Here is a 17,168-nt window from a genome sequence, read left to right on the forward strand (position 1 = left end):
TTTTTTCTTTTCTTTTCTGATCCAGTAAGCATGTAATATTAGCATCATTAATGCCCAAGAAGAAACTTCCTATATCTCCCATTACCAAGGAAAAACCTGAGATGATATCAGATATATAAATAGAAATGAATTACAACTATGGACATTGATAGATTGTTATCATGTGATGAAAGTATCCTTTCCTTTTGGCATCTAGTCACGCAAGCCATATGACTTATGGGTAAGCTTTTTATGGCCACCTCTCCCTTTAAGATGTTCCTCTATAGGGTCCTGTATGCCTAAGGGATCAATTCCAGCTTGAACGAGGTAAGCGATAGGTCATTATTGATTCTGACTCCTGCTCATCTTAACTTGCAGTCAGCAAGCTGGCAAGTTAGAACAGCATAGCAGAACACAGACATCATCTGGGTTTGAGTTATTAGTTGCACATATCTGAATCCACCCTAGTTAGTTTAAGAAGGAAAATACTAATTGCAGGATTTTAGAAAGTTCACAAAGTCTTTGGAAGGGTCAGAGAAGCAAGCTCTAGACTAAGCTTCCAGGAATAAGATCCAGAACCACATATCACAGACTTGGTCAGGTCATACTGACTCCGGCACAATGGGAAGTTGTTGCCATTACCACTGACCCCAGGACATTCTGCTTTTGCTCTTGATTGTACCAACAAGATGGACCTCCATTCCATATCTGTCTCTTCACATAACTCTCTTCCTACCTTTTGTTTCAGTAGTTTGATTATCATGTGCCTCAGTATTATTTGCTTTGTATTTACCCATCTTGGGGTTTGCTAAGTTTTTGAAAATACACATGGATGTTGTTTGTCAAATTTGTGAAGTTCTTGGATGTGATTTCTTTAATATTGCCTCTACTTCATTCTCTCACTCCTCTTTCTGGGGCTTTAGGTACATATATATTAAAGCTGTTTGCTATGTTCCATATCTCTCTTATGTTCTCTATTCTGCTCTTCATTTTATTATTTTCTCTTTATTTGCTTCAGTTTGAATATTTTCTATTAGCCTGTCTTCAAGTTCATTAATTCTGTCTTCTGCTATGTCTAATTTGCTCTTAAAGCTCATTCAATGAGTTTTTAATTTCAGGTATTATATTTTGCATTTCTAGAATGTCTTTTTTGGGAGTCTTTTAACTACAATATCTATATCATTTCTGAGTCTGTTTTATTCCTTGATTATCTATCAGTTACTTTTTCCTGTTTCTTCGAATGTTTGATCATTTTTATTGTGGGAATACAGGGCTCAACTTCAAAGTTTTTCTTATTTCAAGAACTTTATCTATGAACTTTTTGTCCAATGCCTGCAAACAGGTTTTTAAAAAATATTTTGCTCAGTTTTTATAGTTGTTTACCAAATCAACTATTCATTATCACTGAAATTGAACCTCAAAAAACTCTATTTTAAATTAAAGTACCATTTACCATCTGATTTGTGAAACCTAAGTCCAAATCTGTTCTCCATCAGTAAAGGAGACTGAAATCTGTGGAGAAGGGAGATTATGAAAGGAGTTGATGCTATGAGAAATTATCAAAATGTGAAAAGGGTGTCCAAATGGTATTTAGTCAAAAAAGTATCTTCTACCCCATCACTATCTGATTCTTTAACTACTATGGCTTCTTGATTAGGTCAGCCAATCAGCCAAAGATGTGGCAAGAAGCACAAAAGTAAGATGAAGTAGAGAAGAGTGGACAAATGCCTGGTAGCTTTGTTTATGCCTACAATGTACCTCAGTTTTATAGGTTACCAAGTTTTATTTTTAAAATCACATTTGAGTACATGCACCCTGATGTTTATAGTAGCATTATCAACAACAGCCAAACTATGAAGAGAGCCCAAATGTCCATGAACTGATGAATGGATAAAGAAGATGTGATACACACACACACACACACACACACACGTGTGTGCATGCGCACACACAATACAATATTACTCAGCCAATCAAAAAGAATGAAATCTTGCCATTTGCAATGATGTGGATGGAGATAGAGTGTATTGAAAAAAGTCAGTCAGAGAAAGACAAATATCATATGATCTCACTCATACGTGGAGTTTAAGAAAAAAAACAGATGAACATATGGGAGGGGAGCAAGGAAGAGAGGGAAATAAACCATAAGAGACTCTCAGTGATAGAGAACAAACTGAGGTTGATGGAGGGAGGTGGGTGGGGTGATGGGATAGATGGGTGAAGGAAATTAAGGAGGCACTTTCTGCGATAAGCAACAGGTGCCTGTACGTGATGAATCACTGAATTTTACTCCAGAAACCAATACTGCACTGTACGTTAACTAAGTAAAATTAAAAGAAATTAAAATAAAATAAAATCACATTTGAGATCTCAGCATATTCAATATTGACAATTAAGACTTCTACTTTACTTCTTAATGACTTTGCACATCCACATACTTGTTTCTACAGCTAGCTTTCTCAGAGAGAAAGAAGATAATGAAAATAGTACTATATCAGGAGGTATTGAGAAGAAGAGGGGGAAAAATGCCTAAGGCTTATTATACACTTCACTTCAACAGAAGTTACTGAGTACCTACTATATCCCAAGCACTAAAAAATCTGCAACAGTTGCAGGGAGTGGTGGGTTGGGATAGGAGGTGAAGGGAGAGGGAGTTGGAAGGAGGGTATGTTACACCAAGATGAATAAGATGGGGTTCCTGCTTGCATTTGTGAGGGGACATAGATTTTCTAGTGTGCCATAATCACTGTCAAGTCAAGGTTATGTACAAGGGGTGAGGGAGAACCAAGAGTGGGTTGAATCTGACCAAGGACTCAAGAAAGTCTTCCTGTAGCAGACATTTAAGCTGAATCTTGAAGATGAGTGAGACTTAGCCAGACAAAGGAAGGTAAAAGAGGCATTCTGGGCAAAATCAACAGTAGCAGGAGCAAAGTCACAGTCGGGAAACAAATGCTCTACAGTGTAATGGTAGAGGTAGGGGGGAGTGGATTACAAGGAGTTAAAAATTTCTAAATTGTTAAGTGTGAGGTGGAGTGTGTCAAGAAAGATGTTGGAAATGGAGCTTGGGGTCCATGTTACTGAGGACCTGGAAAGACATGCCAGGAAGTTTGGTCATTATTATAAGCAAAGGGTGCCACCGTGGAATTATCATCAAGGGAGGGAATAACCCAAACTGAATTTTAGATAGAGCATTCTGCCTGCCATTTAGGGGGGAAAATTCAGAAGGGCAGGATGTGAAGCATAGCAATTAGAGCTTCACTGCAATAGTCCAGGAACAATGGCCAGGCCCAGTGATGGAGAGGAAGGGGTAGAAAGTTAAGAGACAAAATTTCCAAAGTTGGTAAAAAGCTATGGGGGTGAGAGAGGGAGAAGAAGAAGCTAAGTTTCAAGAAAAGAGTGCAAATTTACTGGAGGGAAACAAAAATTCCCACTTTGGACACTGACTGTGAGGCATCTGTAGACTTTTAAGTTGATATAATCAGTCTATAAACGGATAAATGAGGTTCGAGAGAGCGCTGCTCAGAGATGGGAAAAAACATTTGAGAGTAATGAGCATATAAAGATAGGTAAAAATGTAAGTGGGGTTAGGAGCCAGTGAAGTAGTTAGAGAAGAGCAAAGAGCAAGGACAGAAAACTTGAGGATACCAGGGTTTTAGGATTGTGCAGACAATGACAAATACACAGGCAGACTAAGATATGGCAAACAGGATAATATTTTAGGAGCTGAAATAATATTTTAGAACAAAGAGTACATGGTCAACAATGAGAAATGAAGCAGAGAGGTCTACTAGCATACGGATGGAAGATCACTGACAGGATTAGGTAATTGAGACGTCACTGGTGACCTTGGGGAGAGGAGAGGATCTTGGTAGAGTAGAGAGGTCAGAAGCCCTGAGACAATAGAGATTATTCTTTCAAATGGTTGATTTCAAAGAAAAGGATAGAGATTAGGGACTGCCCAGGAGCTAGAGGATGACTTCCAGTCAAGAGGTTTGATTTGAGTTAGAAAGACTTAACCTTATTTATAGGCTGGGAGAAATACTCATAGGATAAGAAAGAAAAATAATAATAAAAGGAGATAATCAGTAGAACCAAGTTCCTAAAGTGGTTAAATGGGTTAGAGTCCCAAACACTGGGGGTAGGACTGGATATGAGCATGTAGAAGGCATCACATCTTGCATCAGGAAGAAAGTGGGGGGACTAGCAGGAGACATAAAGACATAGGGTGGTGCAGGAATTAGGGATCTATCTCACAACTCCATGACTTCATTTTATTGATAAAATAGAGGTGGGTTGTCTCCTGGGGGCTGGAGGGGGATGGTGTATGGCATTAAGTTAAGGGTATTGAAAGGACTGGTGACCTTTTGAAACAGTCATAAGAGGAATGGGGAGAATTGGTGAACTAAGGATAAGGACTAAGGCCTCTCATGTGGCATTGAGAGTCCAGGTAAAAGCTGACTTTTCCTTAGGAGCACTTGGCCACCCAGCATGGATGCAGAGAAAGTCAACTGTAAGACAGATATGGGAATGGGGTTCCCCAGCAATGATGTAGACAAGCATGCCAAAAAATCACGTGCACAACTAACAGAGTGGTTTAGGCTGGATGCTGGGAAAGGGCTGGTAGTCCAGGAGACTTTCAGGGATCAAAGAGCGAGCTTGTAGTAGCAGGAGAATGAGAGTTCTACTTCCCTGCTTTCCTCTCACCACTCTGGTGAGAGTCCTCTACTTGCTCCAGCACCCATTACTGATAGAAAACCAAAATAAAACAGAGAAGGAGAGAAAGACAGCTAGAAAATTCAGGATTTCAAAACTCCTTTAACACTTTCCTTAAAAGGCACAAATCACATAAATCATCCCCCAAAGACTTTTTAAATTCCAAGACTAAGAACACAATTACGGTTAAACGTTTAATTAATGTTTATTATAGTTAGCATGTTAGTTTTAGGAAGGTCAAATGAAGTAATATTTTTCACATTCTGTGGGTCTATTTTATAGTGCACTAGAGCTCACAGTATAATAAATATCTTCTATTACTTTGTAAGATTCTTATATGCAAAGCTGCGTAGGGCCGAGATAATATTGAATTTCAAGTCAAATGAGCTGGCATGAACCTTAGGCAAGTCACTTTATCTTTCAGGACTTCAGCTTTTAGACTTGTAAAATGAAGGATGGGGATAAATCTCCAAGTTTCCTTCCAGGTTAAAAAAAAAAAAAAGAGCATAATTTAGTATTTTAAATTACTATGGAATTGATAGGATTACTCCTTTTCCTTTATGATATACTTTTGTTTCTAGCTATAATTTATTGAGCCTCAGTCCTTGATCAGGAACACAAACTCCAATGATAACACCATCTCTGTGGGGAAATAGACTGCATTTTGCATCACAATTTACTTTATGTTCCACCATTCTCTGTTCATATTTACTTTTTGGAGTTTTCATCTCCAAAAGTTCAGAGATATTTGTTCACCAACTTGTGACCATAGGTCTCTGAGGAGACATCATATTATATTGCTTCCAGAAACCAAGCCCCTGATTTCCGTGGGTGGGTACTCTGCAGCAACCCCTGCACGACTCGGATTTATCACTGGGGATAATATGAGAAAATGCCTATAGAGTATCTATTAGAATGCCTGAGATGTGGGAACACTTAATAGAGTATACCCAATACACTGAACAGCATGATACATGGGAAATAATCAAAACACAGCATTATTCTTGTCCCCCATTTAGATATTTCTCCTGCCACTAGATGAACCCATTGCTCACCCTTGGGTTACAAAGGGTCCTACAGTCACTTTAAGTCACAAAATACAGTCTTGATTCAAAATTAAATTGCCCAGTTTCAAGAGATTCATCAACTCTTCCCTCTTTGTTCAGATGATGACCCCTCCTTTCACTCCCTTGATGCTTAGACCAACAGAATCCATGGGTAGGAGGGAAAAGGGGACTAGGTGTATAGGAGAGGCCAGCAGAGTTGTCATTAGACTGGTGACTGATGCTGTCCCCAAGTAAACCTGGCAGGTAGTTAATGCTGACTCTTCCCTCCTACCAGTTTTGTTGCCTTGATTGCCAGCTGGGAAACATTCCTGGAAACATTCCCCTGATGTGGGTCATTTACATTTTCCTTTGTCTAGCTGCTTCTCTTCCACCTATCAGGTTCTCAATTAGTGGTATTGCAAGCCACTTTTTGGGGGGTCCCCTCCCCATTGGCAGGAGTCCTATTGGGCAGAAAAATCTCAGGCAGGCTGCCTTTGAAAATGAGCCTGTGCTACTAGGCAATGATTTCTTAAGCAGGGCACATACAAAATTGAAAAGTAGTACTTCATGAGAACCTTCCAAATTCCAATCAGAATGTAAGAAGCTGGAATGAATGTCACCTCCCACTTTAAGCACAAGGAAAAGCTATATCAGAACTTTTCTTGAACTCATCAGGGTACTGAGGCCACAGGACAAATAAGCCCAAAATTTGAGGAAAGGCAGCTCTTTCCAAGGAGAGAGGCAATATGGGAACTAGATTACTTGAGACAGAGCACCTGGGAAGGACAAAGTCACCATGTAAGTAGGTAAGAAGATTGCAGCTAATACTCTGTAATGAGTCAATAGTTAAATTTTTATAATTTGCTGTTGTCATAGAGCAGAGAGTATAGAACCCATGAAAGCTACTCAGAATTTACACTCCCTGACAGGCTTTTTTTCCCCAGAAAGCTCATAAAAAAGATCAGGGTCAGGGGAGGTGAGCAGAGGAAGATGCTTATGTTACACAGGTCTAAGAAATAAGAAAAAAAAACCCTACATGAGTGGCTAACTCTTGGTTATGACTCAGGTTGTGATCTCAAGGTCATGAGATTGAGACCCCCACCCCATCTGGGCTCCATACTCAGTGGGGAGACTGCTTGAGATTCTCTCAACCCTCCACCCTCCACCCTCTCTCCACCCTCCACCCTCCACCCTCTCTCTCTCAAAATAAATAAAATCTTCCCTCCACCCTCCACCCTCTCTCCCTCCACCCTCTCTCTCTCAAAATAAATAAAATCTTTAAAAAAGGGGGTGGTGGTACCTGGGTGGCTCAGTCGTTAAGCGTCTGCCTTTGGCTCAGGTCATGATCACCGGGTCCTGGGACCAAGCCCTGCATTGGGCTCCTTGCTCTGCAGGGAGCCTGCATCTCTCTCTCCCTCTGCCCCTGCCTGTGCTCCCTCTTATCTCTCTCTCTCTGTCAAATAAATAAATAAAATCTTTTTAAAAAAAGAACAAAAGCCCTGCAGAACAAAAGCCGCTGGTGGTGAAGAGGGATGTAAAGCAGGAAACCAACCAGGGCACAAGTGTAGACCTATTACAGCTGGGGGGGAAAAACAAAAAACAAAGATACCCTCCTTTCCTGGGATATGGGGGGAAGCTCTCTCCCACACAAGAACCACCAAGACACAGGGCAGAGTTTGTCTGCCATGGGGAGGAGGCCAAGATCACTGAGTAGGTTCTAGCCCCAAGACCAAGTGACAAAAATCCTGCCTGAGACCAAGGCTGAACCAAGAAAGCAGAATGCCTCTCCCCTTATTAGACACAGGCCAGCAAGTGTCTAATAAAAATCCACTGCAGGGTAAGGAAAACCAGCGGTAAGCCTCTCTGAGGCACAGGCTCATAGGAAAAGCCCAAAGCCTACTTCCACCATAAGCAAAGTAACACAAATTGCCAAAATCTGAAAATAGCTGGTGAATGGATAAACTGTGATTAAACCCAATCATGGAATTCTACTCAGCAATAAAAAAGAACTAACTAGGGGTGCCTGGGTGGCACAGCGGTTGGGCGTCTGCCTTCGGCTCAGGGCGTCATCCCGGCGTTATGGGATCGAGCCCCATATCAGGCTCCTCTGCTATGAGCCTGCTTCTTCCTCTCCCACTCCCCCCGCTTGTGTTCCCTCTCTCGCTGGCTGTCTCTATCTCTGTCGAATAAATAAATAAATCTTAAAAAAAAAAGAACCATTGATACATGTAACAACATGGCTAGATCTCAAGTGCATTATGCTAAGTGAAAAAAGCCAGACTCAAATGTCCACATACTGTATGGTTACATTTATATGACATTCTAGAACAGCCAGAAGTATAGGGACAGAGATCAATAGTTGCCAAAGGCTGATGGTGGCTGTACGGTGGAGTACACAGGGGTATGAAGGATTTCTGAAGAGTAATGAAGCATTCGTATCTTGCTTGTGGTAGTAGTTACATGTCATGCATTTGTCAAAACTCATGGAACCATACACTAAAAAGGGTGATTTTGCTGCATATAATTTATATCTCAGATATTTAAATTAAAAAAAGAATTTCATTAAAATTAAGAAATTTGTTTATTAAAGGACACCATTAAAAGAGTGAAAAGTCACAGAAAGAAAGGAAATAGAACTTGCATACAGAATATATAAGGAACACACAAATGAATAAGAAAAAACAGACAACCCAATAGAAAAATGGGCAAAAGGCTCCAGGGGACATTTCTCTGGAGCAGATATCCCAATGGTCAATATGCATATGAAAAGACGCTCATCATCTATCCTGAATGTGGATGAAAACCTTGTTGATGTATCACTACACATACACTAGATCAGCTAAAGGTACAGATTGGCAATACCGATGTTGGTAAGGACATGGAGCAACTGAAACCAGGGGCAAATTTGTTTGACCGCTTTGGAAAACTATTTGACAGTAACTACTGAAGCTAAAACACACCTGATCCAGCAATCCCACTCCCAAGTATAAATGCTATAGGAGTAGGAAGATTGGTAGGAAAAGAAAGGGAAGAAGAAAGGGGGGGTAAATAGAAGGGGGAATGAACCATGAGAGACTACGGACTCTGGGAAACAAACTGAGGGCTTCAGAGGGGAGGAGGGTGGGGGAATGGGATAGGCTGGTGATGGGTATTAAGGAGGGCATGTATTGCATGGTGCACTGGGTGTTATACGCAAGTAATGAAACATGGAACTTCACAACAAAAACTAAGGATGTACTCTATGGTGACTAACATGATACAATAAAAAATATTATCAGAAAAAAATGCTATAGAAATGAGTGCATATGTCCACCATAAGACATGTTCAAGAGTGTTCATAGCACTATTATAATAGCAAAACCTGGAAATAACATGAATTTCTATTAACACGATAATATATAAATAAATTGTGGTATATATCTATAATGAAATACTATCCGGCAATAAAGAAAAAGAAGTAATTGCAACATGGAACAAGAATGAAACTCACAGTTATGATGAGCAAAAGAAGTACAAAAGAGTACATAGTGTATGATTTGAGTTATATGAAATTCATGAATAAGTAAAACTAATTTATGGTGATGAATTCAGAAGAGTGGTTATAGGTACAGGTAGTATATATTGAGAAGAGGCATGAGGGAACCTGAGCTGCAGGAGAAGTTCTCTTTTCATCTCAGTGGTTTTTAGATGGGGCAATATACACTTGTAAAATTTCATTCGATCACACACTTTCGTTCTCTGCTCTTTACTGCATGTTTACCTCGATTCAATACAATAAAAAGAAAATATCCCCCACAGTACAGCTGAAAGGCTAATGATAATGTGCACAAAATGAATATAACAAGATTAATGAGTATATAAAGGCTTGTCCTGGTCCCTGACCCCCTGTGTGTTTCTTACCGGCTGCAGATGGAGAAGAAATGTGCATGAGCTCTGTAGCCCATGGTAGACAGTTCAGGCTTGATGCAGCTTCTATTCCTTCTAGGTCCCAAGCTTCTGCAATGCCCAATCTAATATCTTTTCATTTAAAAAAATGCAGAGCAGGCATTTTCCTCTAATGTTTTAAAAGAGACCATTTCTTTTTACATGCTATTAATTGCTTTAGTGTAACTATTAATTGCAGGTTATTTTTTTCTATCAATAGAATAAAACTTCTTGTGCCATCATTCTCCTACCACTGATATGTGTATCAATAAATAAAGATTTGTGGGGATGCCTGGGTGGCTCCCTGCATAGGGCTCCCTGCTCAGTGGGAAGCCTGCTTCTCCTTCTCCCTCTGCCTGCTGCTCCCCCTGCTTGTACTCTCTCTGTCAAATAAATAAAATATTTTAAAAATAATAATAAAAATAAAGATTTGTGTACTTTACTGCAGGTATGCTGTACCTCAATACAATTTGTTTAATGGTCCTGCCAACTCTCCTGCCAACTCTCCTCAATACAATTTGTTTAATGGTCCTGCCTTCAGGACTCATGCACCCATGACCAGTCTGAGGAATGCAGTTATTCCCAACACAGCAGCCATCTTTGTTTTCAATTCTGCCATGGAGGCAGCTCCTCTAGTTCCCTATGAGCATCAGACACCAATCCTCAAGCTCCAACTGCAGGCGTTCCCCATTGAACTCTACAAGCCATCCTGGAGGCCCCCCTCACTGGGTCTGAGGAAGAGGAATACCCCCATCCACTCCACCTGTCACTTTGCCCATCAAGCTCTCCCCAACATATCTCTTCACAAATCCTCTCTCCTCTTCATGATTTTACTTTCTTTTACATCTTTAATGTGAATGAGAGGTCCCAGAATGTTTGAGCCAGAATCAGACTTTACAGTTACTCTATACTCTATAGTTACATTCTTCATTTTCCTCCGGTACCTCTCTCTGGTGCGTGGCATTTGTGGTTCATGTTGGATATCGCTCAATCCAAACTTAAACATTGACCTCCTGTTCTGGTAACTTCCACTTGAACCATATGAAACTGTTGATTGTTGATTAGTGTGGATTTAAAAGAATTGCAATTTCATATGGTTCAAACTAACAATTTTATTCAAAACAAGATTTTTAGAGAAACTGAACTTTAGGTTGGGTTTGAGCAAACGGGACAGTGGGTTCTTAAATGAATGCCAGGGCAAATCCTCAAACACCGTCAGCAGACCATCTCACCTTGGCTTTCAGATGAGCACACAGTTCCTGTTGCTTTTTCCTGTCCTCAGCCAACATGTCCTCCATTGCGTGTGCTGCACAGGCCTCGGCGAGGGTCAGCACAGCCTTCTGGATAAAGTCTCTCCTGTTCTTATTCCAATTTGATATCAGGATCCTTCTCTGCTCCCTGGCAAAGCGATATTGATCACAGTATTTCTCATGTTCCACCTGAAAAGATAACAGATGGCAAACACTTTACTATGAAACTGAGCTTACGCTTTATGTCATTGTTACAAAAATGAATAAATTATAACCAATAATTTTGAAAAACTGGGGACAAGCATCTTAATAGTGAATGCAGCAGCCAGGACCATGTACCAGTCCCAGAGTTCTGAGCCTGTAGCTAACTGGTAACTAAGGGCCAGTTGTTTCATGTTTTTAAGTCCTTAGTTTCCTCATATGGGATGGAGTCTGATTAGGTGGCCCTAAAACAACTTCCACATCCACACAGCAATGAATCTGTTCACAGAAAGCACTACTTCCCCTGTATATAATTTCAAAAATACTCCATCTTTAAATCAGTTTGGGTATTTTAACAATTATTTCAAGTGCTTCACGTAGATACATGCTAATAATCGTAAATTGCTATCATAATCTCAAAAACTTGGTTTGCCCTTGATTACTGAAATAGTCAGGTGTTAGGATGTCTAAACTTGAAGGAATTACAGCAATGGTGTTAGTTCCTCCCATCCTCCAGTCCTGATGGACATGACATTCTCACATGGTTTCTGGTAGTTCCTGTTGGTAGTAAATCCCAACCAAGAAAGATCTCAGAGTCTTGAGGGGAAGAACAGGAATGGAGATTGCCTGAGTCTGAAAAATCTTTGTAGGTGATTCTGAAATGCTCCTTACATAAAGTTGTGTCTCCTGAAATTGAGTGCCACTGACCTACATAATTCTTTATATTGGCAGTATAGACCACATCTCTGAATTTGATACACTATTTAACCCCTAAGTGGTGTGAGAAAAGAATCTAGCAAGCAGGATAAGCCTGTCCTAAAATAATTTAGGTATAGTTAATTAGGTACATGATGAAACAGGCTATGGATTCAATTAAACGAAATATCAGCTACTAAAATATGTTCTGGAAACTTCTGAGCTTTGTTCCCAAAAGCCAAAAATATACTTAAAATCTGTCAAACACTAAGAAAGGAAGCATACACCATGCAGAAATGCATACTAATCAACCCAATTTAAGAAGCGAGTATAAATATCTTTATCATGTTAATAGGTAAATACAAAAACTTACAAAGTTAGAAATGATAGCTGGTCACAGAAACAAATAGAATCAACAGGGAATAAAAAGAAAGATTTAATTTAATAAATTAAAACTTAAAGAAATCTAGAGTGAATTCTTTATTATATAACATGTTTTTTACATAACAGGTATCTGCTATAAAATAAAGATCAAAATTAAAAGAAATAATCATTGGGTAGGGAAGTGGGGGATAGGAGAGGATGGTCATACTAGATGTGTGAGCTTTGCTTCAGTTTATTTATAAAATAGAATTAAAAATAGTATTCTTTCATCCACTGTTATGTGTGTTACAGGAGTTTACACATGACTGATACAAGGAAAATTCTATACACATGTTGGTATTGTTACTTGTTTAATTTAAAATAATGCAGAGTATGTGATAATATTTTATAGCATGGCCCATTAAAAAGTTAAGAGTTTACATGTGTTTATTTACATATATGTTTTAAGGTGAGTCGTTATAAAGTTAATTGGTGACATGGTAACTTCTGTTTTCTTGTCTTTGTGGCCTTATGAACTAAAGAATGAAACAATAATTTCCCAGGCCTTTCTCGGGGAAATTTCAGTCATGACTCTGAGTTCTAATTTGGGGCATTTGTGTTTCAGACCCATCTAGGGGGATCAAGTGGAGTTGTTATTGTGGGGATAAAACAGGTAAGCACCAGCCCCCAAGGCAAGTGCTGGCTTCCCCATGACTAGAAGGGCTGGGATGTGGCAGGCTCTGCAGATAGATGAGCAGGCAGCCCACTTTCAGGCAAGAGCCAGAGACTGCAGAACCTCTGAGGGTGGGCAGATGAATGCACAGACACCGACAGGTCAAATACTGCCAGAGCAACCCAGGGAGTCACAGTGAAGATCTCTGAGACAAGTAAGCATAGAAGAATAAACGTTGCCTGAGGGGTTCTCCACCTTCTAATGGACCATAAGACTTGAAAAATGGGAGACTTCCAACCTATAACCCTATTAGTTGCTAGAGCGTAGGGAAAAAATAATTTTTAGAGCACCACTCTAAAAATATAAATTTTGCCTAGTAATTATTGACCACTAAAACAATTTAACTTGCTGTTATATAGGGTCCAGCACTCACCAAATCATGCCTAGATTTGTGAGGAAAATATCTTTGTAACATGTTCAGATACAGAGTCCTTCTGCCACAGAGATCTCCAGGATACTGATCCAAAACAGCCTGATAAATCCAGTGGTCTTCTTCACTTAATTGGAAGTTTCTAGAAGCAATAAAAACGTCACAACACATTGTTAAGCAATCATGGAGTTTGAGGGAACTCAAACTGCTCAAGTTATTGGCAAATGGTACTGATTACATGAAATGAAGTTTGGGTTTGCTTTTTAAAATACATTAGCCAAATTAAATGTCTGCTATAGAAAAGGTTCTAAATTCTAATATAATGGTTCTTCAATCCTTTATTGATCTTGCCACGAGTTCCAGGCATAATTTCAAGAAGTTTACCGAGTGACATAATATTTTTAAAATATTTATTCTATCTTCCCTATAAGAATATTTTAAAAATCATGACCAATGAATGAGATAAATGAACATTGGGAAATAAATTATTAAGGCATACAGACTAAAAAGGAATTTTTTGGGGCGCCTGGGTGGCACAGTGGTTGGGCGTCTGCCTTCGGCTCAGGGCATGATCCCAGCGTTATGGGATCGAGCCCCACATCAGGCTCCTCCGCTATGAGCCTGCTTCTTCCTCTCCCACTCTCCCTGCTTGTGTTCCCTCTCTCGCTGGCTGCCTCTATCTCTGTCAAATAAATAAATAAAATCTTTAAAAAAAAAATAAATAAAAAAATAAAAAGGAATTTTTTTCCCAGAGGAAAGCACAAATGTAGACAGTTAAATGAACGATTACACAAAGGAAATTAAGGCCTAAGGAAAGCACTTATTTAAGGTTTCACTTTAAAACAAGTCAAAAATTATCATTTACTTTACCCTCTCAACTTCTTGCTTGGTGGGATTAAGACTAGATAATGTTAGTGAGAAGATTACCAATGGAATTACATTTCAGATCACTGAAGAAATAATTTGTAAATAGGAGCTCTTCAAGGCCCTACCTAATAACATGTCCACCCTGCTCCAAAATGCCTTTTTCATTTCAGGACACTCCCGGGCCCTGGCCTGGTTTGTGTTCTATGTAAGGTATTAGCAAAGCCCTATGCAGAGTGGAAAGGTTGTAATATTAGCTTGAACTCTAAACTGAATTAATGTATCTTTATTATTCTGGGTTTATTTGCATATTGTTATTCCTGTTTAATAAACTGGAATAAATCAAATACAGATACAATCAGAGTGAATATTGTTAGCAACAAGTATTTCTTTGATTCAAGATGGAGACTTGCTATTGTTTATTTCTACCATATCAATGATCTTCTACTTTAAAGTTAATTGTGCAATTCAAAAAATTTTTCATAATGTCTTCTATGCTCTTGAAAAATATTTGACAGTTTAAAATAGAATAAAAACCTCTTTAAATTAGTGATACTAATGGGAATTCTACTGTCCTCATACAAAGTTACCTAGTTTTTGTAAAGCATTTCATTAATCTGGTAAGTAGTAAGAAAGAAAAGAATTCTCTTTCAAAGAAGATAATCTTCACTAACAGCTCTATAATGGGAAGAAAAAAGAGGGTTGGAAGTGTTATACCAGAAGAAGCATACTCCACAGTTCTTCTGTATGACATAATAATCTATTGCAGAGAAATAATTTGAGATGAGTTCATTCATTAAACACACTAAGTGTATTTCTTCTGTCTGAATCGGTTATGAATGTATAGACAGTCAAAGCCTTCTGCAAACAAAGTATTTCATAGAGGGGTATTAAGCCTGTGGAAACACTCGCCTGAGTGTACTTGGCATTAAAACACACTCAAGTCTTCATGGATGATATCTAAGGTCCTCTCTTGAACTCATTTTTGTTCACGATAACAAAAACACATTTTAATAGCAGAGTTAGCCACATAAATTCTCTATTACTACACCACAAGTAACAAAAAAGAATAGACCTGAGATCCATGTCTTCATTTATGCTAAGGGACTTGAACATGGTTTGACTTCCCACCTTTATTGATTACAAATGTGGATATATGTAGCAGGGTGTGTGCTGAGGAGGGGAAGGTAAAAGAATTGGGGACCAATAAGTTGTCTGTGTTTTTAAGTTGCATTCATCTATGCAGTGGATGCTACTGGTGCCATGCCAGATCTCTCTTATTAGCTAGAAGTCCCATCACCAAGATGCTGATAATTAACAGATGCACCTCCCTTTTCTGGAGAATTGCCCCAGACCAAATGGGAACTGCCTCACCCAGGAGGCTTCTCTCCTACCCATTTTTGAGGGCAGTTGCAACCAATGCTTGGCTGACATGGGGAACAGAAGGCCAACCACTTGCCTCACAATGGAAATAACTCTGTGATACCATTCATGCTCTAGAGTTTCACCATGGGAGCAAACTGCAGCCTGTTTCCACTGAGATCACCTCCATGCAGAGCCTTTTCCCCCTCCTCTTTCTTTCTTCCCTTACCGTCCTTCTCCTGAGAGCGTTGCCCAACAAATCACTTGTACTTACAATTCCTGTCTCAGCTTTACTTCTACAGAACCTGACCTAAGATAATCTCTAATCCATCTTACCCATAATTTCAAAAATAGTTTTAATCCTTTGGTAAATGGAGAAGTACTTCTAAGCTAATTGCTTTGATAATCTCTCATACTGAATGGTGGTGCAAGATTTCGGCTACACTCAAAGAGAAAGTGCAAATGGCAAGCATTTACAAAAATGCTTTTCAAATAAAAGCACACATTAAGCAGTGTACATAAATAAATGTAGCAGCAGGAGAATTTCTGGCACTGAGTGCATTTTTACGTATTGTGCGAATGTATTAATTCGGTGCCATTATAGTGACAACATTAAAACCACTTAAACATGAAATGATAATATAACATCAAAACTATTTCAAACCAAGTATGCCACAAATGATCACATCCATTTTGCTCTTCTTATTGATTTTAGAAACCTCATATTTCAACAGCTTTTTCCAATTACCACAATTACACAAATTGTAAGTCATTTTTCTAGTATACATCGAATAAAAACAAAAAACGTACTTTAAAATGATACATAAATACTCACAATATTATTGTTTTAGAGTATTTATAGCAGTTTCCAGAGCCACAGGCTTAAATTTTGAGGCAAAAATTCACATTGGCAATAGTAATGGCACAGTCATACATCTCCATTAGGATGCTGTTTGTGAGGGAGAAAGCTCCCACTATTATATACACACTGAGTCCTCTGGATAGTAAAAATCTAAGAGGAATATTCAAACATAATAGCTTCTTCACAATAACAAAGTGGCTGTTTCCTACTTAGCCTCTAAAATAAAATCGAATTTAATAAATCTGCATTTCTAAATTCCAATCGGGACATTTATCTTTCCTAATCAAACGTCTTTTCTTTGTACAGAAACACCTATATAAAATAGCTAAGCTATATAAAATAACTAAGGTTAGCTTTTATTTTATTTTTTTAAAGATTTTATTTATTTGACAGAGAGAGAGAGAGTGAGGGCAAGCACAAGCAGGCAGAGGGAGAGGGAGAAGCAGGCTCCCTGCTGAGCAAGGAGCCCAACGCAGGGCTCGATCCCAGGACCCTGGGATCATGACCTGAGCTGAAGGCAGTGGTTTAACCAACTGAGCCATCTAGGTGCCCCTAAAGTTAGCTCTTACGTTCCAAAGTTCCTGTTTAATTTAATTGCATTGGTGGTTATTCCAATGACAGAAGTAGCTAAATTAGACAGTTATTGAAAACTCTTCTGATCACTTACCTATTTTCTGAATTTGAAAAGTGACTCCATAATTTTAAAAATTTTAAAGAAGGCTTTAAAATTATCCTAAACTTTCATAATTTTTAAATTATCTTTAGAGAAAAAAAAATCTTTGACAGGTCTCTGCAATTTCTATTC

At 38.9% G+C, this 17,168-nt stretch overlaps 1 protein-coding gene across 1 annotated transcript in view; it reads right to left on the reverse strand.

The window, feature by feature from the left end:
• The window catches only part of CCDC148 (coiled-coil domain containing 148), a 231,019-nt gene that overhangs the window by 114,180 nt on the left and 99,671 nt on the right, over positions 1–17,168 (reverse strand). The window contains exons 9-10 of the mRNA XM_034654599.1: positions 13,279–13,417; positions 10,895–11,101 (exon numbers count right to left, since the gene is read on the reverse strand). Of these exons, the coding sequence (XP_034510490.1) occupies positions 10,895–11,101; positions 13,279–13,417 (346 nt within the window). The remainder of the gene's footprint in view (positions 1–10,894; positions 11,102–13,278; positions 13,418–17,168) is intronic.

The sequence above is a fragment of the Ailuropoda melanoleuca genome, chromosome 2, assembly GCF_002007445.2.
Source record: "Ailuropoda melanoleuca isolate Jingjing chromosome 2, ASM200744v2, whole genome shotgun sequence".
In the NCBI taxonomy this organism is placed as follows: domain Eukaryota; kingdom Metazoa; phylum Chordata; class Mammalia; order Carnivora; family Ursidae; genus Ailuropoda; species Ailuropoda melanoleuca.